This window comes from Jaculus jaculus, chromosome 18 (genome assembly GCF_020740685.1).
Source record: "Jaculus jaculus isolate mJacJac1 chromosome 18, mJacJac1.mat.Y.cur, whole genome shotgun sequence".
Taxonomy (NCBI): Eukaryota; Metazoa; Chordata; class Mammalia; order Rodentia; family Dipodidae; genus Jaculus; species Jaculus jaculus.
In genome coordinates, this window is record NC_059119.1 from 5899945 (window position 1) to 5927646 (window position 27702).

General features: G+C 45.0%; 1 protein-coding gene and 1 long non-coding RNA gene across 2 annotated transcripts in view; one reads left to right on the forward strand and one right to left on the reverse strand.

The window, feature by feature from the left end:
• Rtkn2 (rhotekin 2) overlaps positions 1 to 16810 on the reverse strand; it is a 61877-nt gene extending 45067 nt beyond the window's left edge. The window contains exons 1-2 of the mRNA XM_045137759.1: positions 16752 to 16810; positions 11170 to 11366 (exon numbers count right to left, since the gene is read on the reverse strand). Coding sequence (XP_044993694.1) covers positions 11170 to 11366; positions 16752 to 16790 — 236 coding nt within the window. The 5' untranslated portion in view covers positions 16791 to 16810. The remainder of the gene's footprint in view (positions 1 to 11169; positions 11367 to 16751) is intronic.
• Positions 16811 to 16936: 126 nt separating this feature from the next.
• The window catches only part of LOC123455736, a 57528-nt gene continuing 46762 nt past the window's right edge, over positions 16937 to 27702 (forward strand). The window contains exon 1 of the long non-coding RNA XR_006634107.1: positions 16937 to 16987. This is a non-coding gene — a long non-coding RNA (uncharacterized LOC123455736). The remainder of the gene's footprint in view (positions 16988 to 27702) is intronic.

Here is a 27702-nt window from a genome sequence, read left to right on the forward strand (position 1 = left end):
AGGAACTATTTTAAATCTTTCACCAACACATGAATATTAAAGCACATACATACACACCTGTGAATAATAATGACTTGAAGTTAATATGAAGTATTTGACTCAAATTTTAAGATGCTCAGTCATTCTCTTTGATTTTTCATAAAAATAGCTATATTCCCTGATGACTGCATACTGGTTACTTAACAGTGACAGCCTTTTTTACATTTGCAAACAAAATTGCATGGTATCTGCCCAGGTCCTTAGAACTGCCATTCTTGAGCACTCTTCCGTAAATGGCGTGTCCAGGCTACAGTCAGGGCGCGTCCCAGTCTTGCACCATGCTGGGACAGCAGGAGCTCCCAGGACTGGAAAGCACCCTAGGCCCCTTCTGTGGAGTGTGCATTCGCCTGGGCCGGCCACAGCGCAGCACACTGCTAATCTCCAAAGCACAAGGACAGACTAAGGCAGGAAGAATAAAATGTGGAGAGGAAAATATTATCATGAAAACTGAAAGAAGTTATAAAGGAAATTCTGAAATGAAAGACAATTCAAAAATCTGACTTCATTAAAGACAACACCGAAACCTTTGTGAGTGAGAGAGGCTGTTGCATGCCAGTACTCTCGCACTTGGGAGGCTGAGGCAAGGGGATCACAGGTGCAAAGTCAACTGGGCTACAGAGGGAAACCCTGTCATAAAAAACAAAACAAACAAACTTCAAAGTAGCTTCCCATCCTAGATTTAAGAAGAAATCCCCAGGAGCAGAACACTGGGGTAGGACAGTCTTCGTGGGGTCAGGGGAGGCCACTGGAGGAGGGGAAGGAGCGGGAGGAAGATTTATCAAAATTATGTTATAGATAAGCCATATGGAACACACGCATGTTTAAAACAAAACAAAAGAGTGTAAGCATTTGTTCCCTATAGCAGTACAAATGCTACACCCAGAATCCATAGATTGTTACAGAAAAAATTACAGTGCCAGACTGGGATACCTCCCTGAGAGTAGTTGCTTAGGGAAGCCGCCAATGTCCCCTAAACAGTGCAGGCTCCTGGTTGTCCACCAAGACTAGATGGTAAGAACATTGGCTGAAGACTTTCTCCTTTCACTGTAGGACACTGAGAAACCAAGCCGGAGCTGAGCTGGAAGGCGCCTTCCTGCTGACTAGCTGTCAGGGTGCTAGAAGGAGCTATGCAGCCTGTTGCGGGAGAAAAGCTACCAGCAGCCTCAACCAAAAGTGGACCCTGCAAGCTACATGACTGACTGACCAGGAAAAATGTGCCAGCTGGTGAAATGGTGGCATTTCTGCTATGGAGGAACCCAACTGTTCTTTGCTTGGATTTCAGACCTGCTACATGTGAGGGAAGTCAGGTGTTGTACTGAAAACCCATTGTGGCCGAGGAGGTCATATGCCATGGAGGGAAACTACTCCTACTGTTGTGTGGCTAAATGGAGAGATATATGTATATATATAGGTTTTTCGAGATAGGGTCTCACTCTAGGCCAGGCTGACCTGGAATTAACTATGTAATCTCAGGCTGGCCTTGAACTCACAGTGATCCTCCTACCTCTGCATCCTCAGTGCTAGGATTAAAGGTATGCCCAGTGCCAAATGGATATATTATGCCCACCAAATTCCCCTCTAAATACTTTTGTTTATGCCCTTATATTGATGCTACTCTCACTGTCGGTTAGAGAAGCTTCTCTTTTCAGATGGTAGTGACCACTAGGGAAACTTAAAACTTATTGAACTGTTAAGAAATGACAGTGGAGTGCTCAGCACTGAAATATCCCTGTCACACCCGCCAGGGCTCAGGGACCATTGCAGAACAGCTGAAGTAAAGAATGGAAGAGGCAGAAGATGAGAGGAGCATTTTGGAGTGTGGCCTTCTAGACACAAAGTAACCATTGCATTCGTCCCCTCACAAAGGCTGTTGTCAGCTACACAAGACCTGTACAGTATGAGGACAAAAACAAAACAATGTTGACACCAAATGAAAAGGGGGCTGTTGGAAAGAAGGCGTTCAGTGGAGGGGAGAGGGATGGATAAGGAGAGACAGAGGAGAATAGTGAGAGGGGATTATGATTAGTGCACATGTATGGAAGTTGTCAATAAACAGTTAAAAAATACTCATCCTAGAGCCGGGCGTGGTGGCGCACGCCTTTAATCCCAGCACTCGGGAGGCAGAGGTAGGAGGATTGCCGTGAGTTCGAGGCCACCCTGAGACTCCACAGTGAATTCCAGGTCAGCCTGGGCTAGAGTGAGACCCTGCCTCGAAAATCCAAAACCAAAACCAAAACAAACAAACAAACAAAAACATCCTAGGGTAGTTTTCTAAGATTCTACTTCTAATGGCCTGCATTTACATTCCATTTGAATGCCTTTCATTCTAGGGGCTTCTAGAGAAAAGACTGAGTAGGAGATTGAAGTAGAAGTCTTCTAAGTTATGTTCAGCTGAGGTGGTACAAGCCCAGTCCTTTCAGAAGACTTGGAAGGAAGACAGGAAGGGCGGGAAGGAGGGAAGGAAGGAGTTAACTTATGCCCGGGGTTTGCTGGCACAAGGTCTGTAATCCCAGCTACTCAGTGGCTGTGGTGGTTTGATTCAGGTGTCCCCCATAAACTTAGGTGTTCTGAATGTAGTTTCCCAGCTGATAGAGATTTGGGAATTAATGCCTCCTGGAGGAGTGTATAGTTGGGGGCGGGCTTATGGGTGTTATAGCCAGTGTCCCCTTGCCAGTGTTTGACATACTCTCCTATTGCTATGGTCCAGCTTATATTGGCCAGGGGGTAATGTTCACCCTCTGCTCATGCCATCGTTTCCCCTGCCATCGTGGAGCTTTCCCTCGAGCCTGTAAGCCAAAATAAATCTCTTTTTCCCAGAAGCTACTCTTGTTGGGTGATTTCTACCAGCAATGAGAACTGGACTGCAACAGTGGCTGAGGCAGGAGGATAACACATTCAAGACTGGCCGGACTAGAGAGAGTTCAAGGGCAGCCTCGGCCCAGGCAGTTACATAGGACCTGTCTCAGAATCACAAATAAATGAAGCTGCTGACATGGGTAGAATGGCAGAGGCAGCTGGAGGCCCTGGCTTTAACTCCCAGCACTGAAAACGGAGGCTGCCTACACACTCATTATCACACGCACAAATAGGAAAACAAAATGGAGTGTCTTAAAGTACCTCCATACTATATTATACACACATGTATTATAGGTAAGCAAAGAATTCAAATAAATTAAAATAATTGACTGGCACACTTTAGTTGATTAGTGTGTATGTATGGATGTTGTCAATAAAATGTGTAAAAAATACTGCACATCCTAGAGCGCTTTCCTAAGATTCTACATTTGTTATATGGGGCATTTGAACGTTATTTATAGAATCATCTCCAAGGTTTGCATAAAATAATGTAGTGGATTTTAAGTCACATATGTTCAGAATCTACTAGTTTACGTTCATACGTGGTAAAAGATGAACACTCACTGATGGCTTCTGAGCACTTTTTGGTTGAGCCATAAATCTAGGAGTCCAGTGCTATGCTGAAGCTTGTTGTACTAGAAACAACCTGCTTCTTCACAGAGGGCAAACCTCACTTGAAAGTCTATCACAGATTTTGGTAAAATCATATACTAAAAAGAACCAGTAGAATTCAAACAAGTGTCAGTTTCTTCATGCTGGACCAAAAAATGTTATATAAACATAGTTGGTAGACATTTGTGAGGTGTATCTTAAGAAACCCCTCCTAGGGGCCCGGAGAGATGGCTTAGTGGTAAAGGTGTTTGCCTGCAAAGCCAAAGGACCTCAGTTTGATTCCCCAGTACCCACATAAGCCAGATACACAAGGTGGTGCATGTGTTCAGAGTTCATTTTCAGTGGCTAGAGGCCCTGGCACACCAATTCTCACTCTCTCTATGCCTCCCTCTTTCAAATAAATTAAATTAAAAAGAAACACCTCCTATATAAGTAATGCAAAATATAAATTCTTTTTTTAATATATAGCAGGGCCTCACTCTAGCCCAGGCTGACCTGGAATTCACTATGTAGTCTAAGGGTGGCTTTGAACTCACGGCAATCCTCCTACCTCTGCCTTCCAAGTGCTGGGATTAAAGAAGTGCACCACCATGCCCAGTGCACAATATAAATTCTAAAAAAATTTTCAGCGAAAAAAATGTAAGAACCTGTAAGCTGGCAGATAACCTAAGTTTGTGGGGAAGGTATCAGTGATGACGAGGCATTGCTAAAAGGAATAGAGAGTGAGGCTTTGGCAGGCAAGTGAAATTCTGAACTATCGTACAAAGCAAACTTGATGAATTTTTCCTGCAAAAAAAAATCCCCTCGAACTATCCAACTACCCACAGAGTGCAGCTCTCTCCCTGCTCGCTCTCTCATTCCCTCTCCCTTCCCTGCTCTCCCCTGTAATCATAAGCCATCTGCAGAGGCATCTCCCGGGCCAGTCAGCCAAGTTAGGATACAAAATGGCTATGAACCATAATACATATCCAATTAACCATAAAATCTTACACAATAGTTAAGTCTATCTTTTCTTAAAAATGAGGAAAAAAACTAAACCTCAATGCTCTCAAGCTTGAATTTTCTTCAATTCAAGTAACTCCCCATCTATTCTTCAGGGTGCTGACAGATGACACTTACCATTAATCTGAATGGACGATAAGATTGCCCAACACTGCTGGACATGGTGGCGCACACCTGTAATCCCAGCACTCGGGAGGCAGAGGTAGGAGGATCACTGTGAGTTCAAGGCCACCGTGAGAGTACATAGTGAATTCCTGGTCAGCCTGAGGGTGAGACCCTACCTGGAAACCCCCCATCCCCCAAAAAAGATTGTCCAACGCTGTCAGTTTAATGACATGTTACTGTAGCTAATAGTCCGTTACCATTAGATACATTCTCATTTGGAAATCTGCAATGTTAATGTCAATTCTGAATGCTAGCCTGAGAAAATCACCTAAACAATGCAAAGTAAAATAATAGTGTGCCTTATTCATATGGTCCCTATTTACAGGTGAAACCTGTAAATGCTAATTTAAAGGATAAATGCATAAAAGAAACTTAACTTCATTACTCACATTTCTGCCTGCAGGTAAATAAAATGGCCAATAGAGGGCGCCAATCTGCCACTGCACTGCTCAAGAATCTGCGAGAAAATCTTCCAGGTTGACGGATCACCCTATTATATTGGTCCATATGGAAAGTTTAAATAGTATTTCCTTGCCAACATTAGCAAGTTGTAATGAGAAATGGGGTAACGATGAAAGTGTTTTACGTTTTCCTAATGAAATACTGATTCTAAATGGTTTTCTGTAACTTGAAAGCAGAGTATCAAATGCATCACCTTTTATGCAAAAGTAAAAGTGAAAACACGCAGAAATGCATAGCATGGACTTCAGGCTGTCGTACAACTCTGTGGTGTGGTATCAATAGCTTCATAAGTGTCTTAAATCCCTCTCCAAATCTGATATGAGGTATTTTCAATTGATACCAAGCTGAATAAAACTTAGAAACCCAGCAATGCCATTAAGTGCCTGTTTCATTATATAAGCACTACAAGCACATGCCCTTTTCCTTCCCATCTATGCTCTTGGGTTTCTTTTAATTTAGAGTACTCAAGCAGTAAACTAGGAAAGTGAAGTGTAAGGAACTAGTAATCACAGAAACTCTACAAGTTATTTTGGCATTATTAAAAAACTCATTGTGGCTGAGGAGATGGCTCAGTGGTTGAACACTTGTTTGCAAAGCCTGTTGACCGGGGTTTGAATCCCCAGTACCCACATACAGCCAGACACACGAAGTGGGGCATGCACCTGACTCATCTAGCAGTAAGAGAGCTTGGTGTGACCATGCTGTCTCTTTCAATCTCCCCTCACCCACTCTCTCTCAAATGATGAAATAAAAATAATTAAAAAATTTAAAATATCAAATGACACATATAACTAAGTCCTATAAATAACTCTAATTAGCATTATTTTTACAAAGCCAAATAACACATTTAGGCTATAAATTGAGAAAAGATAGGCTGGTGGAGTGGAAGGCAGTGGTCCAATGCAAGCGCTGGGCACAGGGATGGGGCGGGGTCTGCCTCGCCAGCGGCCGCGCTGAGAAGCGCTGGGCACAGGGTTGGGGCGGGGTCTGCCTCGCCAGCGGCCGCGCTGACAAGCGCTGGGCGCAGGACCTGCACCCCGAGCTCTCAGTGAAGGTTGGGATGCTGGAGGCGAACCGTCCGACGACGCGGCCGCTGGCCGGAGCGCGCAGCAGCCTGCACTCCCGTCTTCAGCGTGCTTCGCTCACCAGTGACTGGTTCTCCTAGAGAGCTGCGTTTAGCCTGGTAGCATCGGCAGAAATGAGGACGAGGTCTTCTAACCTCACAGAGCAGCTGGCTGACTGGACACTTCAAACGTGTCCTCTGCCCTTCATTGACATGGTACGCACACGCGGAGGTCTCTCCAAGTGCGACTACTCGGTACCAGCACTTAGCTTGGGGCTTATGTAGACGATGCATAGCTAAGGCCCTGTCTAAAGTGATTAGAGCATAACCTGCGATTCTCGTGAAACTGAGGTGCACATCTAAACAAGATTCTCTTTACACACCCTTCCAGAACCTTCCTAACACCAGGAAAAGATGCAGTCACCTGCGGCTTACACCACAGAACAACTAGAGGAAAAAGCAGCTGCTCCTGGATATGTCGCCCCAGTGACAATGGCAGTGACCAGTGCTCCTGGACATGTCGCCCCAGTGATGATGGCAGTGACCACTGCTCCTGGATATGTTGCCCCAGTGACGATAGCGGTGACCAACTGCTCCTGGACGTGTTGCCCCACTGACGATGGCGGTGGCCACTGCTCCTGGACATGTCGCCCCAGTGATGATGGCAGTGACCACTGCTCCTGGATATGTTGCCCCAGTGACGATAGCGGTGACCAACTGCTCCTGGACGTGTTGCCCCAGTGACGATGGCGGTGGCCACTGCTCTTGGACGAGTCGCCCCAATGACAATGGCAGTGACCACTACTCCTGGACATCTTGCCCCAGTATATCCTGGCATTGCACTGCTCTAGAAGGGGGAGATTTATTAGCTTCACGTTGGTGAGCAGCAAAGCACTACCTCATGGGGAGCTACACAGTACTCTGGTGCAAGAGCTTTTAGAACTGGGGAAGAGAAGGCGCAAAGTCGTGAGAAATCCTCTGCAGTTTGTTAGGGAAATAAAAAAGAAAGCAGTTGAAGTTTAAAACCTCCAAGAAGAAAACAGTATCAAAGTGCCAAAAAAAGAAGTCTGTGTCCCCCAAAGCATCATTTGTTAAGGACCTGGTTCACTGCTCTACAAACAGAAAACACTGTTGGATTAAAACATCAAGTTAATCACTTCTAGCAACGTCCACCCCCACCACCAGTCTCTCGGTCCAGGAAACACTCACAGATGTCATTAAGAAACAAAAAAGGGGGAAAAAATCAATATCCTTAGAAAGGCACTATAAATAGAAGTAGAAAACCAGGGCTGGAGAGATGGTTTAGTGGTGAAGGCACTCACCTGCCAAGTCAAAGCCAAAGGACCCAGGTTCGATTCCCCAGGATTCACGTAGGTCAGATGCACAAGGTGGTACATGCATCTGGAGTTTATTTGCAGCAGTCAAAGCCCTGCCACACCCAGTCTCTCTATCTGCCTCTCTCTCAAATAAATAAAAATAAAAAAATTTTTAAGTAGAAAACCAAACTTCTTCAGCTAATAAAATACTCAATCAGGGCTGAAGAAATGGCTTAGAGTGTTAGGCGTTTGCCTGCAAAGCCTAAGGACCCATTTTCGACTCTCCAGATCCCATATAAGCCAGATGTGCAAGGTGAGGCAAGCGCAAGGTTGCACATGCACACTAGGTGACGCATGCATCTAGAATTTGATTTCAGTGGCTGGAGACACTGGCGTGCTAATTCTCCCTTATAAGAAAAATGATAATCAACCCCACTTCTGAGACATAGAAAATAATAAAAACTAGAATACAATACTGCAAAATGAACTAAGTGCAACTAAAGGAGTTATTATTAATGAGCCTGGGAATACAAATATGACTTTAAGAATCTAACACTTCAGACTAGTAAAGAATAAACAAGAGTCAGGTACGGTGGTGCATGCATTTAATTTCAGCACTTGGGAGGATAAGGTAAGAAGATCGCCATGTATCCCAGGCCAGCCTGAGCCACAGAATGAGCTCCAGGTCAGCCTGAACTACAGCCTCAAAATAAATAAAACCTGGACTGGAGAGATGGCTTAGCAGCTAAGTGCTGGCCTGTGAACCCTAAGGACCCCAGTTCGAGGCTCAATACCCCAGTACCCATGTAAGCCAGATGTACATTCTCTCTCTCCCTCTCTCTTTCTCTCTCTCTGCCTCTTTCTCTCTGTCTGTATGTTGCTCTCAGTTAAATAAATAAAAATAAACAAACCCAAACAAGGAATAAAAAGGTAGGCATATCTTCCATGAGAAGAAAGAAAGTTATCGGCCAACGAGCCTGACACACACAGCACGCATGCTCACACGGGCAAAACGGAGGGGAAAGGAGAAGACCGTCACTCTGAGGTTGTCCTCTGCCCTACACACACACGCACACGCACACACGCATGCACACACACTATGTACCTGATGATGAACACACAGGCGAAGACGCACAGGGATGCAGAAGTGAGGGTGAAAAGAACCCCAAGGATGCAGACAAAACAGCACCAAAGGTCCCAAGTGACAGTCACAGAAGACAGGCAAAGATCAACTTCAGTTTCATGGGGAGCTTCTTAAATTAAAAAAGTGAGATGGAAGAAGCATTTTACCGTACAATCCAGTATAATCTTGTCAAAAGAAATCCATCTGTATACTGAAAGGGTCCTAACAGAGCCTTATACACATCCTAGTGAAATGACCAACTGACACACGGCTCCTAGCATGGTCACCTAGCACGGTCACCTAGCACGGTCACCCAGCACGGTCACCTAGCACGGTCACCCACATGGTCACCCAGCACGGTCATCTAGCACGGTCACCCAGCACGGTCACCTAGCACGGTCACCCAGCACGGTCACCTAGCATGGTCACCTAGCACGGTCACCTAGCACGGGGCTTTACAAGAACTCCCTAAGCAGCCAGCGCCTGGTAAACAGGATTAATCAACCGAACAACTGGCATGATTTCCTTCAAGGAACTAAATCACGAATACTCATCTGTCAAAACAGCAAGTACTATTATTAATTTCTTTGTAATAACTCCTCCAAATAGCTCCAGAATCTACTTGAAGAGCTAAAGATGGAGAGAGAGAAAGATCCAGAAGAGCAAAAGGAAAGAAAATTCAGGTATGAGGAAAACTAAGTCATCATTCATGGTTCTTTCCTGACTTCCATGAGAATCAAAATACTAAGAGAGCTTATAAATTCAAAGTTTGTGTGAACTTAATACTTCTCTTCAACACAGAGAAAGAAAGGAAAGAAAGAAGGAAGGAAGGAAGGGGGAAGGAAGTACCACAATTTCTTCTTATATTTGATTAGTGGCTTAGGCTGTATCTGCCCATGCAAAAGAACGTTAAAATAAATGAATCCATCAGAATGTGAATGTTTTTACACAAAACTTTCATATGAATGAATAAATATAGACATGTATAAAGTAGGTAAGAGATTTTCACCTGCAGATACAATCAGGAAAAAAAAAAAAAAAGAAATTTGTGCACAGTTTCAGTGAAGAGTTCCCAACTGCCTCCTAAGTCTGCTGTGGAAACATAACATGAATCAGGCTGATTCAACCTTGTTACAAGTTGTCCACTTCAGAAGTCATGATGCCAAATTAGCAGAATCTGTGCAATAAATACACAATTCATTACCAACACTTACAGAACATTAGATGTGGGACTAGATCTGGATCCCAGAGGAATGTTCCAAGAATTAGGAAAAATGATGTAATAATGAACGCTCGGTCTTACATTTTCTTACACTAATATTTCTCAAATTCTTCCATTTCAACAGCCCCTCATTGCTGAAATGCTCTAATAAAAACTGAGGAGAAGATAACGTGAAACTTCACCACCTTCTAAGACCTCGTGCTTCATCTTGAAAACTCATGCTGGGAAACATGCCATCCTTACTTTTGTCAGGCACATCTCTCGATTCATAATCACACACTCTTCGTGACATGTGGCCCAGTTTAAGAAACACCAACTTAAATCAATGTACATCTACCTGGAAATAATATTTTCCTACATACACTAGGATATCAGGGCATTTTATCAATAATTGCAGGAGCATATAAGGAGAATTTGAAATTCATTGAATACTTAGTATGTGGCAAAGTTATTGCATATATATATATTCCAAATATTTACAAAGTACTTATTATCATGCCTACTGTAATGAAAGACCTGAGGTACAAAGAGACTAAAATAGCAATACAACTAACAAATTTGGCCACTTTGTACCCTGGTATCCATTAGATCATGACCTTATTAATATTTCATTTTCACAGAAACCTCTGACCTAACTTTACCTTATTGTTAAGGAATTTAATGGAGGTGCAGTGTGCCAAGCCTAACACCTGGCTACTGAGGCATATAAAGGAACTTTCACTTTCACAGAATTAGAAGCTTCAGCAACACAGCAGGGCTGAGGTGGGACAGTAGAAAACACACAAGGGAACAACGATTTTGTACCAGAAAAGACACCAGAGTCAGCCACTCAACTGAGTTCATCGTTGGGTCCGATAAGACATGGCATTGTAAGTAGGACAAGATAAAATTCCAAACACAAATCCTACATCTAAGCCACAAGGATAGGCTACAATGACAGAGAACATGGGACCAGAAATAATGTAGCAAGCCAATTTATGTCAGCTTCTGTCTCTAGCTAGTTGTATGTCTAAGTATGTAATCTCTGTTCTCCACTGTTGTCTTGGTCCATCCTTCTTCAATTACTCCCTCAGCCCTCGATCCTCCAGAAGCCTCTTTTCTGGGTCACGTGTGAAACCCAACAAGAGCTGCGGCCATGCAGTGAGACCATCTTGAAAGTGGCATTCAGCAGCTAGGACAGCAGCCGTCACTCCAGCGGGTTTGCTTCTTAAAAAGATTTGGGGATTTGACATTTTCACTTACACTTAAGTTTTACTGTGGTTTCAATTCGAGTTTTTAAGAACATGGAAAGCCGTTTTTCACTACTGACCGTCTTGCAGCCTGACTCGCCATCCGTTCTCCCCGTTCCTGCAGTGCCGACGTGTAAGCTGTTATCCGAGCATTACACACCATGAGATTCTTAACTGCCTGTAAAATTTGGTCTTTTTGGGTGCTCAAAGAAAGGAGTTTCCATATTCCTTCTCGCATTCGGATTTCTAAGTCTATTTTTTCTTGAACGCTGCACTCCTAAGACAAAGAAAAAGTCATTTTTAAAAGGCAGCAGTAATCCAAAATCAGTTTTTCTTCTTATTCCCAATTGATTGAAACTGCAGTAGACACTGCCGATGTTATACCATGCTGCAAGTCACAAAGAGAGGCAGAGCAGGACAATCAGGACACTCACGGGCCTGTTGCACGTGCGACAGCAAAAGCAAAGGAGACCCTGGCTCAGGCCGTGTGAGGAGAGGACAAACAGCCGGAAGCTGTCCTCAGATCTTTCATGGACCCGGGCCCATCACCAGGCAGAGAGAGAGAGAGAGTTTTTAAAAGCTCAAATTCTTTTGGGGGAAGGTGGGGTTTCGAGGCAGAGTCTTCCTCTAGCCCAGGCTGACCTGGAATTCACTATGGAGTCTCAGGGAGGCCTCGAATTTACAGCAATCCTCCCACCTTTGCCTCCTGAGGGCTGGGATTAAAGGTGTGTGCCACCACACCCAGGCCCAAAATATATATATTTTTTTTTAATTTTTTTTATTTATTTATTTGAGAGCGACAGACATAGAGAGAAAGACAGATAGAGGGAGAGAGAGAATGGGCGTGCCAGGGCTTCCAGCCTCTGCAAACGAACTCCAGACGCGTGCGCCCCCTTGTGCATCTGGCTAACGTGGGACCTGGGGAACCGAGCCTCGAACCGGGGTCCTTAGGCTTCACAGGCAAGCGCTTAACCGCTAAGCCATCTCTCCAGCCCCAAAATATATTTTTTTAATAATCTGTCCACATTGAAAGATAATAAAAGTTAGGTGAACTGACAGCCAAGGGTAGGACCCAAAAAAGGCAACTGATTGATGATTTAACCTGACTCCCCAAATCCATCTGCTGTTCTACTCACATGAGGACACAGATCTGTTTAATTACTTTCTGTAATTACATCATGTCATCACCACATAAAAACCTTCTCTGGTTGTGTTGCGACTCAGAACTGCTGGGCTACATAAGTGCAGTCAAGTGCTGGCTGTCCTTGCTTACACATGACTATTTCTACAACTCCATTTCATCATTTTATGACTTGTTAGCCCCCCAAAGTAAATTTTTTCTTCAGTGTAATTAGCAATTAATTATAAGAATTATATATGTGACCCATATGTCTATAGAAATAAACTCTGTCAGGCTGGTTAGTACCGGAGAGGGCACACAGGAAGCAACTTGAAGCTGGGATAAATTGCTTTACCCACAACTCAGATACCAATAAAAATACCATCTGGTGCCGCTAAACTCATCTTTCCTTCTGTGATGCAGCAACATGGCAGTCAATTGACGCTCTGTGTTCTAAAAGCCTGCTTGCCTTTGGAATGACTGGAAGCCAGCCGAGAGGAAGAGCCCTAGAAAAGCTCCCACCCAAACCAGTGAGCATCCCTGGAGGTAGGAAGGGCCTGGCCTTTTCCTTTCTCTTTCTATTTAATGTTCCTCCATGAGTGCCCGTCCCAGGCAGAGGACTGCCACACAGTGACAGCTGCACCACCCTGCAGGAGCCAGCAGGTGGCCACAGCCACACCAGGGACTCCGCTTAGAGTCTCTATCCTGTCCATGACTGCTTCTTCTGTCACTCCCGGAAAAACAAACAAACAAGCAACAGCAACAACAAAAACAAACAGGACTCCAGAAGATTACAAATAACAGGAAAAGGACATATAAAGAAAAAGTTTTAAGAAAAAAAATAAACTGATGTGTGGGATTAAGTTCCTATTCATTAAGGTAAAGGAAATTGGTCCGTTTTGCAAACATTAGAAAAGTGTCTTTTGTAGCACGGTTAGTGAACTGTAGCCTGGCTGGCACCTGTTTTGTAAATACAGTCACACTGGATCACACCCACACCCACTCTTGTTGGCTATGGATACTTTAAGCTATAAGAAGAGTTGAGTGATTTCAAAGGCTGAGGCCAGCAAGGCTGAACATATTTACTATGTGGCCTTTTACCCACTCCAGTGAGCATACACAGGCCTCCAAGGCCCGGGCTGTGCTGCTGAGGTGAGTCTGGCCCCTGTGAGGTGCACAGATAGGGGCGGGGATGAGCTGGGAAGTGCACGCATGGCGGTTAAGTCATTCAGTGAACACAATAACCAAATCTACTGCGCCAGGTTTGTGTTTTCTATGCAATTTTTTTTAGCACGTACCTATTCTTAGTTTTCATTTATTTGCACATGGGTGGGACAGACAGGGTCTCTTGCTGCTGAAAATGAACAACAGATGTTTGTGCCACATTCTGTGTCCAGCTTACATGGGTGGCTTAGGAATTAAGTCCGGGCCAGCGGGCTTTGCAAGCAAGGGTCTTTAACCACTGAGCCATCTTCCCAGCCCACAGACCTACTCTTTACATGTGGAAGAAAACCTCTCTGATCAAGCAACACTAATTAGCTCTGGACAATAAAAGGTTTATGCAGCAAAAGGACTTGTCGTAGTTAATGAGTATAGTATATATGGTGCTGCCATGGAGAAATGATCACATAAGGAGTACCCACTGAGCTCCCAAGGTGATGCTTACTGACCTCAAGAAGTTTAGCAGACAGCTAAACTCATCAGTCCCAAGGACATGGCCAGGTAAAGCCATGAGTGGTTGGGAACAATGGCAAATCCAGGTTCCCGGCATGCATTCCTTTTGGGTGTTTGAAAGCAAGAATGGGACAGAGCCATCCTGGCTCACTGTTCTGATTAAAGTGCTCATTTATAATCAAGTCATGCAGAACCTGGGTCAGGGTATCCCTGGAAGTATTTGCAGCTGACGGGGAGAAAGACCACCCAGAGCAAGGCTCAGAGTGGATGAGGAGACTGCCGGGGCAGTAGAGACTGGGCGGCCTACAACTCAGCGTTAGTGCTTCCTCAGCAGGAGAGGACAGCAACACGGCAGATGATCCACAGACAGACAGACAAACAAGTGAAAATCTAGATTATGGGAAAAGAGCAATCTTCAAGGTTTTAACTTTTTATTTGCATGTGTATGCCCATGTGTGCGTGTCAGGGTCTCTGCTCTGGCTTGAAGAGGGTGGTGAAGAATCAAACCTAGGATGGCAGGCTCTGCAAGCAAGCATCTGTAACTGCTGAGCCCTCTTTCCAGCCTTCCTGTAAGGTTTCAAAAGCTGGAATAACACAAAGGAAGGACAGAGAGAATGCGTTCTTGTTGATTCTAACATATAATTTATTTATTTTATAAATTGAAGTTGGGCTGTTAGTAAAACAGAAATTTCCCAGAAGTATTCCAGATAGAAATTAGTAATCACCTAACAATGCATGTAAGCCGAGTTAACTGAGACCAACGTAAAGCTGAAGAAAATGGAAAAACGCAAAGTACACATAATATAATCTTAGTTCTAATACTGGCCATTCTGGGCAGCTGAACTAGAAAGAGCTCTTACTCGTGTTTCTGCATACATAAACCTTCCTGAAGTAAGGGAGTGTTACTTCTGAAGCTTAATTACTCGTTGTGTGATTTCTTTCTTCAGAAGCTTAAACTTTATAAGAAAAGGTTAGAGGGCTGCAGAGAAGGCTCAGAGGTCAAAGGTACTTTTGATTCCCCAATATCCATGTAAAGCCAGATGCACAAAGTTGTGCATGCATCTGGAGGTTGTTTGGAGTAGGTGGAGCCCTAGTGTGCTCATTCTCTCTCTCTCTCTCTCTCTCTCTCTCTCTCTCTCTCTCTCTCTCTCTGTGTGTGTGTGTGTGTGTATGAGTGTGTTTCACAGCACAGTTGGATTTCAACTGAATCTGACTCAATTATTTGGATTTTGCAGTGCTCAGAAATCACTAACCACTGTGCATTCGCACGTGTCCATAATTCAACTTGGTACTCAGAATTTTATGCTCCTCCATGCAGCTATGGTTATTTCATGACCTTAACCCCTTCTCCCTTCTGTTACACACCATGCTTAAATATGACTGCAGCATACCAAGAACAAATACACTTGAACTTGGATGGCCACACCAACACCTATGTGATCCCTGAAAGAATCTCAACAGAGTACCAACCCACTAGAAATCAATTCTGATTTAATCAGGACAGCCTGGCTGGGGTGAGGCTCAGTTGGCAGAGTGCTTGCTTTGTATGCACGAAGTCCTGGGCTCCATCCCCAGCACAATAGGTGAGGGGGACACACATATACAACTCCACAGCCCTATAATCATAGCATTCAGGAGGTGGAGGAAAGAGGTTATCCTCTTTGGTTACTAGACCTGGGGAACATGCAACCTTGTCAAAAAACAAATCAGGATAGCCAAATACATACATAATAAAATAGGATCAAAAAGAAGTGCTTACAGCAAAAATCTTTGAAGTCTTTGGAAATGTCACAAAACAACACAAATTGCTAGTAAAATGGACTGGACATGTTTTGCAAGATAACTCTTAATGTTTTGTGATTTTTTTTTTTCACAGTATTACCGAAGAGTTTCTAAAAACGCTGCATCAGTCAAGGAAACTCCAGGTTTTTCAACAAAGCTATTAGGTTGCACCACAGTAAATTTTAACATTCTCCCCATCGACACCTAAAATCTGGCCGTTTTACCTGGTTTAAACTACTCTACTTCAATGGCTGCAGATAAGATAAGCAGCTGCTAAAAAGACGCCAGTTTCCTCTTAAAGATCCCAAAGTATGAAGAGCGAGAGAGGTTAATAGCTGATGCCACCAAGAAATCATGACTGTCTACGCTAAGTAACAGGCTTTTAACACACAGTTTTATTGTGTTGTTTGCTGAAAAACGCGAACACCAAACCTGTATGCAACTCCCGGTACCTTCCCCGTTGGCTTCCTAAGGTGTGATCAACCCACGCTCACTCCCCACCTTTGTGTGAAGAAGCTCAAAGGTGGTGCTGGCACATCCCCCAGAAGTAAGGAAGCGAATGCTTTCTAGGTAGTCCCAGGGCACTGTCCCCAGGAAGCATCGACCAGTCTTGCCTGTTTCCCCCACTTTGAAAGCCAGGGAGAGTGGGTGGTGCAGCTTCCACACAGCATCCTCTAGTAGCATCCTGTTGGAGCATCCTCCCCATAGCACCCTCCCGGAGCATCCACCCCGTAGCATCTTCCCGGGTCATCCTCCCCGTAGCATCCTCCAGAGGCATCCTCCCAGAGCATCCTCCCCGTAGCATCCTCCAGGGACATCCTCCCAGAGCATCCTCCCCGTAGCATCCTCCAGGGGCATCCTCCCAGAGCATCCTCCCCGTAGCATCCTCCAGGGGCATCCTCCCAGAGCATCCTCCCCGTAGCATCCTCCAGGGGCATCCTCCCAGAGCATCCTCCCCGTAGCATCCTCGAGGAGCATCCTCCCCGTAGGATCCTCCCCGTAGCATCCTCCAGGAGCATCCTCCCCGTAGGATCCTCCCGGTAGCATCCTCCAGGAGCATCCTCCCGCCCCGCCCTCCGCGCTCACCTGCTGCCCCGCAGGCGCGCTGCGCGCGGGGGTCTCCATCGCGTGGCTCGCGGCGCCCACGCCGGGGACGATTTGAAAAGCGCGCCCCGGAGGGGAGAAGCCTCTCAACCGCCGGGCCGTACCAAGTCCTCGCCACAGGGGGAGGGACGCGGGCGCCGCGCGCACGCGCACTGGAGCGCGCCACCGCCGCCGGAAGTCTGCGGAGAGGCAGCGCGTCTCGGCGGAGCCTCAGGGAAGTAAGTGCAGCGCGCGGCCCGCGGACCTTTAACCGCCGAGGAGGGCGGGGCCGAGCCTAGCGGGCGGAGCCTAGCCGCGGTGGGCGTGGCCTCGGGAAGTGCGCCGCGGTGCCAGTCCCCGGACTTTACACCGCCGAGGAGGGCGGGGCCGAGCCGAGTGGGCGGGACCTCGGGTCGGCCGGGCGGGAACTTGGGTGTGGTGGGCGTGGTCCGGCGCCGGGGATCGTCGCCTGCTGGGCGGGGCCTGACGCTGGGTGGCCGGGGCCTGAGAAATCTGTGAGATGTATCAGGTCAGGAGTGAGGACCCTTCCGCACATCGCCCAAGGCCATCCACCGGTATGGGTGCGGACAGACTGGACCCCACAGACAACTCCCTTGGCCTCACTACAGGTGATCGCGTGTCTCTCAGCATCTTTCCTCGTTTCAGATGCTCCCGTAGGTAGCACAGCGGCGCTGCCTGGCCTATCAACGACCACGCGTGCCCCATTGATGCTGCAGGAATCCTGAGAGAGACCTGAGAGATTCTGAGCTTTGTAATCGCCACTGCTTCCCACCCCAGCATCCCCCCCCGACACACGCGCGCGCACACACACACACACACACACACACACTGCCAAGTGTAAGCAGAGCAGGAACAGTTTCCAGGAGCCCGGGTTCTATTATTATTATTATTAACAACTTATTTTGTATGGTTACATCATGGGTTGGCACCCTGTCTTCCCTCGTTCCTGACCCCATTCCGCTGGTTCTTGCTGCCCCTACAATTAGCATAAAGACTCTTTGGGGTGGAGGGTGATGAGGATGGAATTTAAGGTCTCAGATACAATAGAAAACTGGACTGCCATTGAGCTTCATCTAGCCAAAACACTCTCTTTGTAGTTTTTAAAAATATTTTTTTGAACCACGGGATCTCATCCAGGCTCACCTCGAACTCATTATGTAGCTGAGAATGACCTTGAACTTACGATCTTCGTGCTTCCATCCCTAAATTCTGGGATTACAGATGTATGTCACCACACCAGGTTTTCCAAACACTAGTCTTAATTGAAGGATTTACTCACTCCTGCATAATCTTTTAAAATTCATCCCTGTTGGCTAATCCTGGAAGCATTCTCTGGCTTCAAACATATTTTTCTACTAAGGAAAAGTTTCCCAAATCAACCCTGTGACTCTCTTCCCATAGAAGGCCTTGGACACTTTTCCCTTTACAAATAGCATGACCCTGGTTTGTTGTTTGTGTGTTTGTCAGGGACAGCCCCTGTTTCGGTCTATTATTCCAATTTTCCACCCATCTGACAAAGTGAATTTTATTTTATTTTATTTTTAATTAATTTATTTATTTATTTGAGAGCGACGGACACAGAGAGAAAGACAGATAGAGGGAGAGGAGAGAATGGGCGCGCCAGGGCTTCCAGCCTCTGCAAACGAACTCCAGACGCGTGTGCCCCCTTGTGCATCTGGCTAACGTGGGACCTGGGGAACTGAGCCTCGAACCGGGGTCCTTAGGCTTCACAGGCAAGCACTTAACCGCTAAGCCATCTCTCCAGCCCACAAAGTGAATTTTAAATTAAAGACCATCTTACCAACAAAACCCTTATATGAGCAGTTGGTTGGAAGATTTGCTTGGAAATAGAAAGAGTGTCATTCCTCAAGTGGTTCATTTGACTGTGGGTCTCTAGACTATTATAACTCAAAACTTCCCAGTTAGAATGACTCTCGCCTCCTTTAGCAGCCTGCAGGTCATTCCTAATAACTACGACTGCAAAGCATGTACAAGTCAAGATTACCAGCACCCAGCTCATCAAGCTTTCTCCAAGCTCAGGTCTGAATTCCACCGTCATGAGGTGCCCCTTGCCGCAGTGTCTGGATCTCGCGCCACCACTTTGTGTTGTAATTATGTCCTGCTAATGTGAGGTGCATGAGCCTCCTATAATACCTGACTCATAAAAGAAATACACAAAGAGAGCTCAGCTTCAGACACGCAGTTTTCGTCACATAACACACACAGCTCTCAGACCTGGTTCAAAATAGAGAAAGTAGGGCTGGAGAGATTGCTTAGTGGTTAGGGTGTTTGCCCAGGTTTGATTCCCTATTGCCCTGTAAGCCAGATGTGCAAGGTGACCCATGCATCTGGAGTTTGTTTACAGTGGCCAGAGGCTCTGACACACCCATTTTCTGTCTCTCTTTCTCTCTCCCTCTTTATCTCTCTCTGTAGTAGATAGCTTCAGGTTCACTGAGATGAGCTTCCAGACCAGGCACAGTTATGGAGGAAGGGATTGAAGCTTACAGATCCAGGGGAAGTTCTATAATGGCAGAAGAAGCTGGCCTGCCTTCACAGGACCAAGCAGAGAGAGAGAAGCACAAGCCAAAGAGCCACACAATACAGCACACTTCAGGAACGCCAGCTAGGTACACTTGGAATATCTTTAGATGGAAATCTCAAGCCCACCACTATACCTGAGGGCTGGAGCCTAAGGTCCATGCAGTGACACTGCCTCCCTCCGGGTGGCTGCAGATCCAATCTACAAGCTAATAAAACACTATTATATATATTATATATATATATGTTAGGGGCCATATATTCAAACTACCACACTGTCTCTCTCAAATAAATAAAATATAAAAAAATGTTTCTAAAACATTCAGAGAGCAGCACCTCGTGAAAATTGTACACACATGGAAATATTCGGTGGGTGGTGTACATGGTATGTAAATAGATGCATTTCCAATACTCATCTGTAGAATATAGAGTCACTGCTTATAGTTTGATTCAGGTGTCCCCCATAAACTTACATATTCTGAATGTTAGGTCCCCAACTGGTGGCAGTTTGGAATTGGAGCTTCCTGGAGGTGATGTATTGTTGGAGGCAGGTCTGTGGGTGTTGTGGCCACTTTCCCCTGGCCAGTGTTTGGCACACTCTCCTGCTGCTGCTGTCCTCCCGATGTCAACCGGGAGGTGACGTCCAACCTCTGCTCATGCCATCGTTTGTTCCCTGCCACCACGGAGCTTCCCCTGGGTCTGTAAGCCAAAATCAACCCTTTCCTCCCACAAGCTGCTCCTGGTCCAGTGTTTTCTGCCAGCAGTGCAAAGCCGACTACAACATTGTTGAAGATATTTCTCTTTGGAGAAGATACAATATGCACCTATGTATTATCATTAAGACATATACTCCGGAAGTACTTAAGTGCTTAATTACTATCTGGTGATTAAAACAGCTCAGAGAAGGTTTTGTTTCCTCATTTTTCCCCAGGTCCTTTCTTGTTCCTGCTTGTTCCATCAAGCATAGTTCTCTTTGATGTCTGAAATGTACATAAAAATAGAAACAGCCATGGAAACATTGAAAGGTTAAATAGGTCACCAGCACATGCTGTGCATGGTGGCTCATACCTTTAATGTTAATCGTGGGGAGGCTAAGGTAGGAGGATCACCATGAGTTTGAGACCAGCCTGGGCTACAGAGTGAGTTCTAGATCAGTCTGGGCTATAGTGGGACCCTGTCTCACAAAAAGAAAAAAAAATAATTTATTTATCTGCCAACATACTTATTGTACAGCTCAGCTCTGGAAAATAAGAAGTACTAGTACTTTGACTAAGTCAAATATCTGAGGGTTAACCTGGGACATCTCTTAACCCACCCTCACTGGGCCATCCCAGAAGATATGGGACATTCACCCACCTGCCCAGGTAAGCTTCAGCTGGAGGTTAAATAGTAGAATCACTGCTCTGCCCATATTACTTGCCTGACAAGATCAATATTTGATACTAATTAAAATATAGGTTTTTATATCAGCTATGGCAAATAAATAGTATTTCATAATGAAGTACAAAGTCAATATTTGATGGAAAGACTGACCAATTTATATAATGTTAAAAGTATATTTTTCTACTCTATTTTCTATGTTCTTCTTAACTTTCTGAAATGCTACAGGAATTTAAACTCAGCTTCCTCTTGCATAGAAAGCCCATTTTTAAAAATTGGTTTACTTCAGGTAACTCTTAAGATTTTTCATTTTCTCTTAGAATCTCCAAAAATAACCTATTAGAAAATTCCCATGGAGCTATCTTTATTCATCCGGTTTGTTCATAATGGAACTAAAATAAACTTCATAGAGTAGAGATGTGTTTTGAATTAGATACAACACAGAAAGAAAGATGGAGGAGAGGAAAGAGAGTAGGTGAGGGAAAGAGAATGAAGATGGGGGTGGAAGCATGACAGAGAGAGAGAAGTTAGGTAAAGAAGTGAAGCAGAGGTGTAGTATTTTCTCACGTGAAGAAACCATAATCTACAAACAGCATCATATAATCATAAGTAGGATGTGGAAGGCTGAGTTTGAGGACCTATTAGCCCTGCAGTTTCCTTCTCTATAAAACAATAATAATATCTGCCTTGTCTTTTAAAGTTGAAAGACTCAGATAAGATAAAGCTTTGTGAGAATGCCCTGTAACCTGGTTAACACACACACACACACACACACACACACACACACACACACACACACTACCAGTGCAGGAAGAACATTCAAGTGCCTAAAAACAACTGTATTAAACTTACAGTATTAAACTATGGCAACTGAATGGGAATGAAATCATACATTCAGACCAATTCAAGATATATCACCTACCACTGATGATATGTAGAATGTATGTGGGGGAAAACTACAAGTTGGGATGCATATCAGTAATCCCAGCTCCTTGAAAGGAGCTTGAAAGGAGGATCAAGAGTTCAAGGCATCTGGGCAATTTAGCCAGAACTAGTATCAAAATAAAGTAGAAAAGTGCTGGGGATGTTAACTCAGTGGTAGAGCCCATGCCTAACATGTATAAGACCCTAGGTTCATTGCCCAGTATTGAAAATCAATCCAATCACTAAAATCTGGTTGAAAAAATCAATAAAATCCAGTTAGAAAATAGCCAAGCTGTATGGTAGGCATAGTGTACGATGGTAAATCCACATGATAAAATATGAATGGTTGTTCAATCTTGCTATTAGTCTCTAAGTTGTAGTTAGTAAATTAGTCAAAGTTAATTTAATAATACTAAGGCTTGTGCCATATGGATCTGAAGGGTATTCTACATTGGTGGAGAAGATGTAAATGTACCTAATCATGTTAGAAAAATAGAAATATAAAGTTGAATAGACAGACACACCTAGAAACTCTACTCTGAGAATTTCCTTTTGGGAAATTCTTGCATATTTTTTCTGGCACTATAGCTTGTAATAGAAGGAATATTAAAGTAATTCAAGTGCTCATTTCAGGAGCATGAATAAATTATAGTACTCTGCCCAGAATATCATATAACTTTAAAAATGAATAAGCCATAGGTATAAGTACATATGAGTAATAAATATGCTATATTACACTAGTAATACGGGCATTTCACTGAATGAAGAAAGCTTATTTTGGAAGGGGACATTGGATATATTTTATGGACCATGATAACCGGAGAATGGAAGCAATCTTGTTTCAGGAAGTAGACAGATAAAAGTTGACTTTAACCACAACCAGCAGGCTTGTGGGCTGTGGGCCTGAGGCGGCCTGCGGCAGCTCGTGTTGGGAGGCTTGTGGGGGGGGGGGTGTTGGGAGATGACTGGTCATGAGGGCTTGAGCTAATCTATCAGTCCGCTGGTGACTTCACAGTGTGAAGTAGAAACTTGAGGGCTCCGTGGAGGTGTAAGCTTGGGGACTATCTTCTTTCTCTCACTTTCTCCTTCCCCTCCTCTTCCTCAGCTGCCATGGGGAAGGCAGCTTATCTCTGTCTGCCACGATGGTTCTGCCTTGCCACGGGCCCAGGGCCAACAAGCAGCTACACCAGGTGACTGAGGACTGAACGTTCTGAAACCAGGAGCCCAGAAACATCTGCCCTTCTTTACCGGTTGATTCATTCTGAAAGATAGATGATATCCTCCTGGGTATGGTGGTGCCTGCCTTTAATTCCAGCACTCCGGAGGCTGAGAGAGGAGGACAGCCATGAGTTCAAGGCCAGCCTGGGCTGCTGAGTATGTTGCAGGTCAGCCTGGGCTAGTGTGAGACCCTACCATGAGCCAGCTGTCTGCACTGTGGTGAAACTTCCCCTTGAAACTATAAGCTGGAAATAAACCCTCTCCTTCCATAGTTGCTTTTGCTCAGGTGTTTTGTCCCAGAAGTAAGAAAATGCCGACTGGAGAGATAGCTCAGCAGTTAAAAGCACTTTCTTGTAAAGCTTAATGGCCTTGGCTCAATTCCCCAATACCCACATAACGCCAGATTACAAAGTGGGACATGTGTCTGGAGTTCATTTGCAGCAGCAGGCGCCCAGTGCATCCATATCTGTTCCTTCTTTCTCTTTTTTACTCTCTCTCTCTCTCCATCCTCCTTCTGAGATAAATACTGTTCTCAAAAAACAAGGTAACTTCAACAGATGGTGATTTACATATAATTACATACCTAGAATGTTTGGTGCCTGTGCTCAGCCAGAGGTGCTGAAGAATTGGCTATGTAGATTTTTATTTTTTTCTGTGAACACTGACTGGGAGTCGTGGAGGGTAGGGGATATTCAGAGGAGTCTGCAAGAGGACCTGAGGTTAAGTGCTACTGAAGGCATAGTGTGGGTGTGATCACATGACACAGAAGCCCGAGGGAACTGGATGTCTTTACATCCAGAATGCTCCGTCCTGACCATGCAGCACCGATCAGAGGCCTGAGCTGTAGGATTGAATGGACGGTCTCAAGCTGGGGCACAGTTGTCCATGGCCTGGACATATATAGTGACCTGAACAGTATTAAGTGACTCACTGTGAAAATCTTCACCTTAGAGCTGGAGAGATGTCAGTTCAGGCACTTGCTTGCAAAGCCTGATGGCCTGGGTTTGATTCCCCAGTAGCCATATAAAGCCAGATGCACGGAGTGGATGTGTCTAAAGTTTGTTTGCAGTAGCAACAAAAGGTCCTCACTAAGGCAAGCCATCACTTTCACCATCCCAGCTGCATCACGCCAGACTCTGGAAGGACCTGCAGGAATAAAGGAAGTTTGTGGTGCTGGTGCTGGTTTTGCTGTAGGAACTAACTGAGGGCTCACTGCTCCCCTTCAGAACAATGAGAACTGACCGAGGGCTCACTGCTCCCTTCAGAACAGTGAGAACTGACCGAGGGCTCACTGCTCCCTTCAGAACAGTGAGAACTGACATAGGGCTCACTGCTCCCTTCAGAACAGTGAGAACTGACCGAGGGCTCACTGCTCCCTTCAGAACAGTGACAACCGGAGGTGGAAGTCGTGTCAAGCCTCGTCTCCTTGCAGCACCAGTAGCATTTGCCATGGGTATATAGCTGGAGGAAAAAGGGTCTATCCCACCAAATGTGAAAATCCACAAAACTTCCATTTTCATGTAACTGCGTTGCACAGAAATGCAGGACAGCAAGCAATCAAGACCCGTGGTGGGGAGGGGAGGAATGAAAACACAAATTTAAGTAGGAGGAATATGTAAACTTTGTGGCTTACAGGTAAAGTTGCTTTTTTACTATTTTTAAACTGATTGCTAGCGAGACTCTCCTCCTTCATTGGGTACACTATGTATAAGGTTTACGTTTTTCGACCTGGAATTGTGGTCAACATACCAGGAGCTGCAGCCTATCTCACTAAGCACCTGTTAAAATATGATGGGAGCCTAGAAATATGTAAGCTTATGCAGTATATTTTTAACTTTTAAAGACTACTTTCATAGAGATTTTTTTGTGAAACTACTGATTTCAATACTGGATGTGTCCCTGGGTGACAGGAGCTACTCTGCAATTGGACCTACACCCACTCCCCCAAGTCCTTCCCTGATGCAGCTCCCTTGACCTCCCAGGACCTCTCGGGCAGGGCGCTCGCACCCCTTCTTCCCAGGACAGCCCAGGCTGTTCTGGAGCTGTTTGGGGGAGGGGTGGTTGTTGTTTTAGCTTCATTATCATTGTGAATTTGGCAAAGGACAAGCTCATTTCCCCCTGATTTGGTTCTTAAATACCTTTGTTATTTGCCACCTATTTTCTCCTCAGCAGTGTTTTGACTGTATTGGCATTTTAGTATAAAATTTGGACTCAATTTCAAGAGGAGCAAAGTAGAATCCATTGTACCACCACCACACTTGGCTTTCAATATTCATCTTGAATTATCTTTGGTTGCCTATCCATCTCTGTGACTCTCTTGGCTTTCCAGAAATCACATCAGAATTATTCTGCATCCTGCATCTCATCATTCTGGTGTCTGTAGCTCTCGAGGATATTAATTTCACATCATGTCCACTGGCATTTCCGTGCTGCGATGAAGCTCAGCATGCTCTGCAGTCTGTGCATTTGTCTTTACCAGTCCACACTCGCTTGCACAAAGGATCTGTGGGCTGGAGAGATGGCTCAGCAGTTAAGGCACTTGTCTAAAAAGCCAAAGGATCCCAGTTCAAATCTCCAGGACACATGTAAGCCAGGTGCACAAAGTGCACATGTGTCAAGTTCATTTGCAGCAGATGGAGGCCCTGGTGGGCCCATTCTCTTTCACTCTATCTGCTTCTCTCTCTCAAATAAATAAATAAAATGTATTTTTTAAATTGTGCATACTTCTACCAGGAGCCATAAATCTATAGATGCCTAACGTTAGTTAGCCACTGACTCCTGGCTTCATGTAGGAATCTCAGGCTCAGATCCTTGGCCACTGGAGGGACACAGCTGTTCGTATGTACCAGGGGCAGGAGCGTGCTCCCAACAAACGCTAGCGATGGCAACACGAGAATCTGTTGTTTGATTCATTGGCTTCTTTGTTGTAATTCTATTTTGATAACTTTAGAGGTTTTAATTATTTTTCTTATCACAGCAATACTATAGAATTCTGTTATGTGCAATCTTATCTTTCATACATTATATTTTAGTGACAGGAACCATTCTTTATGAAGTAGAAGCTGTCCACAGGGAAAGGAGATCTTAATCCTCCACCCCTTGTGCACACATACAATGAAAATACATAATTAAAGAACATTTTTAAACTGCACACACTTGGTTTTGAGAAAAGCTTAATACACTATCTTCCTTTTTCCTTTGTCTACCTGGGAAAACTGTTCAGTGTACCCATAGAGTTACATCCCCTGATCATCCTTTTGAATGTGATCCACTTTGAGTAGAGTAGAAAAGGAAGAGTTTTTCCAGAGGGCAGAGCCAAGAGCCATGAAGAACAGTGGACTCAGATCAAGGGACATGGGACAGAAGATCACCACGGGATCTTCCTCTGAGATCTCACAACTACTGCAAGCAGAAAGTGTGAGTTATCCCACCCCTTACCACATGGGAACCGTCACTGAGGCCACTCCAGACACTCACCCCTGCTGCATGCTAGACGAGTGAGGACCTTTTAGGTTTGGGGTCCAAGCTGCTTCCAGACATAAGGCACATCTCCTTGCCTTGATGTAGGGGACTACAATGTGTCAGTGAAAATCCTAAACTTGAGCTCAATATTCTTACTGCATGAAACATCTGTGTCTTCTGTGGTGATGGGAGGAGACTACTACCTACATGAAAGGGAACCAAGTGGATAACTTGTACCCACGATAGTCAGTGGCATTTGCAAACAAAATCCCAGTTTCCTTTGCTTCCTCACGCATAAGTCCCCTATGTGATGGTCACAGTACTTGAGGCTTTGGCTGGTGAGGAGTGAGCAGAAGGGTGTGTTCATGTAATGTTAAGAGTATACATGTGGGCTGGAGAAAGGGCTTAGCAGTTAAGGTATTTGCCTGTGAACCCTAAGAACTCATGTTCAAATCTCTAGGTCCTATGTCAGCCAGACGCACAATGACGCAAGCATGCAATGTAGCACATGCACCCAAGGGGGTGCGGGCATCTGTAGTTGGTTCACAGCGGCTGAAGGGTCTGGCATGCCCACTTTCTCTCTCTCTCTCAAATAAATAAAGTAAGAAGAGTATAAATGTGGGCTATAGTGATGGGTTAACGGTTAGGGTGCTTGCCTATGAAGCCTAAGGACTCAGGTTCCATTCCCCAGAACCCATCAAAGCAGAATGCACATGGTAGTGTATGTGTCTGGAGTTCATTTACAGTGGCTAAAGGCCCTGGCACATCCATTCTCTCCCTCCCCATAAATAAAAATAAAATATTTTAAAAAGAGTCCAAATGTTATTAGCTGTAGTTTTCTTAATCTTTTTCCAACAACAGGCACATTTCTAGGTGGTAGATAGTGTGATCTACTGGGTTTCAGAGCGGGAGAGCTCACCAGCACGTTCAGTGAGCTTGGGATGGGCGTGTAGGGCGAGAAACGCTGGTTCTGAGCCTCAGGGGTGGGGCTGTCCAGCGGTAGAGCATTCACCATCGCATCCGAACAGACACTTGACAAAACCCGGAGAGAACAAGTCCAGGGAACTCAGCCGGCCAGCTAACGTCCATTTGACCCGCCATCTGACCCGCACTGAACCCCAGTTTCTAAACTGCAGTGGAGGACCCGCAGTTCTTTCCCGGTCTGCTTCTCTGGCCTGTCCTGGGTCTGCAGTCTCTGCGAAGTGTCTTAGAAACATCAGGCGTGTGTAGACACTTGCCAGGGTGGTCACTAACAAATTGAGTTGGTTTATTCCCAGTGGCTTAAGGCCAGTCTCAAGTAGAAAACAGTGAAGAAGTTATGCAAACTCAAGATTTAAATCTGATAACAATGGAATGAAGGTTTGCTTAAATTCAGCATGGAATAGGGATCTTGCCATCCAAAATATCTCAA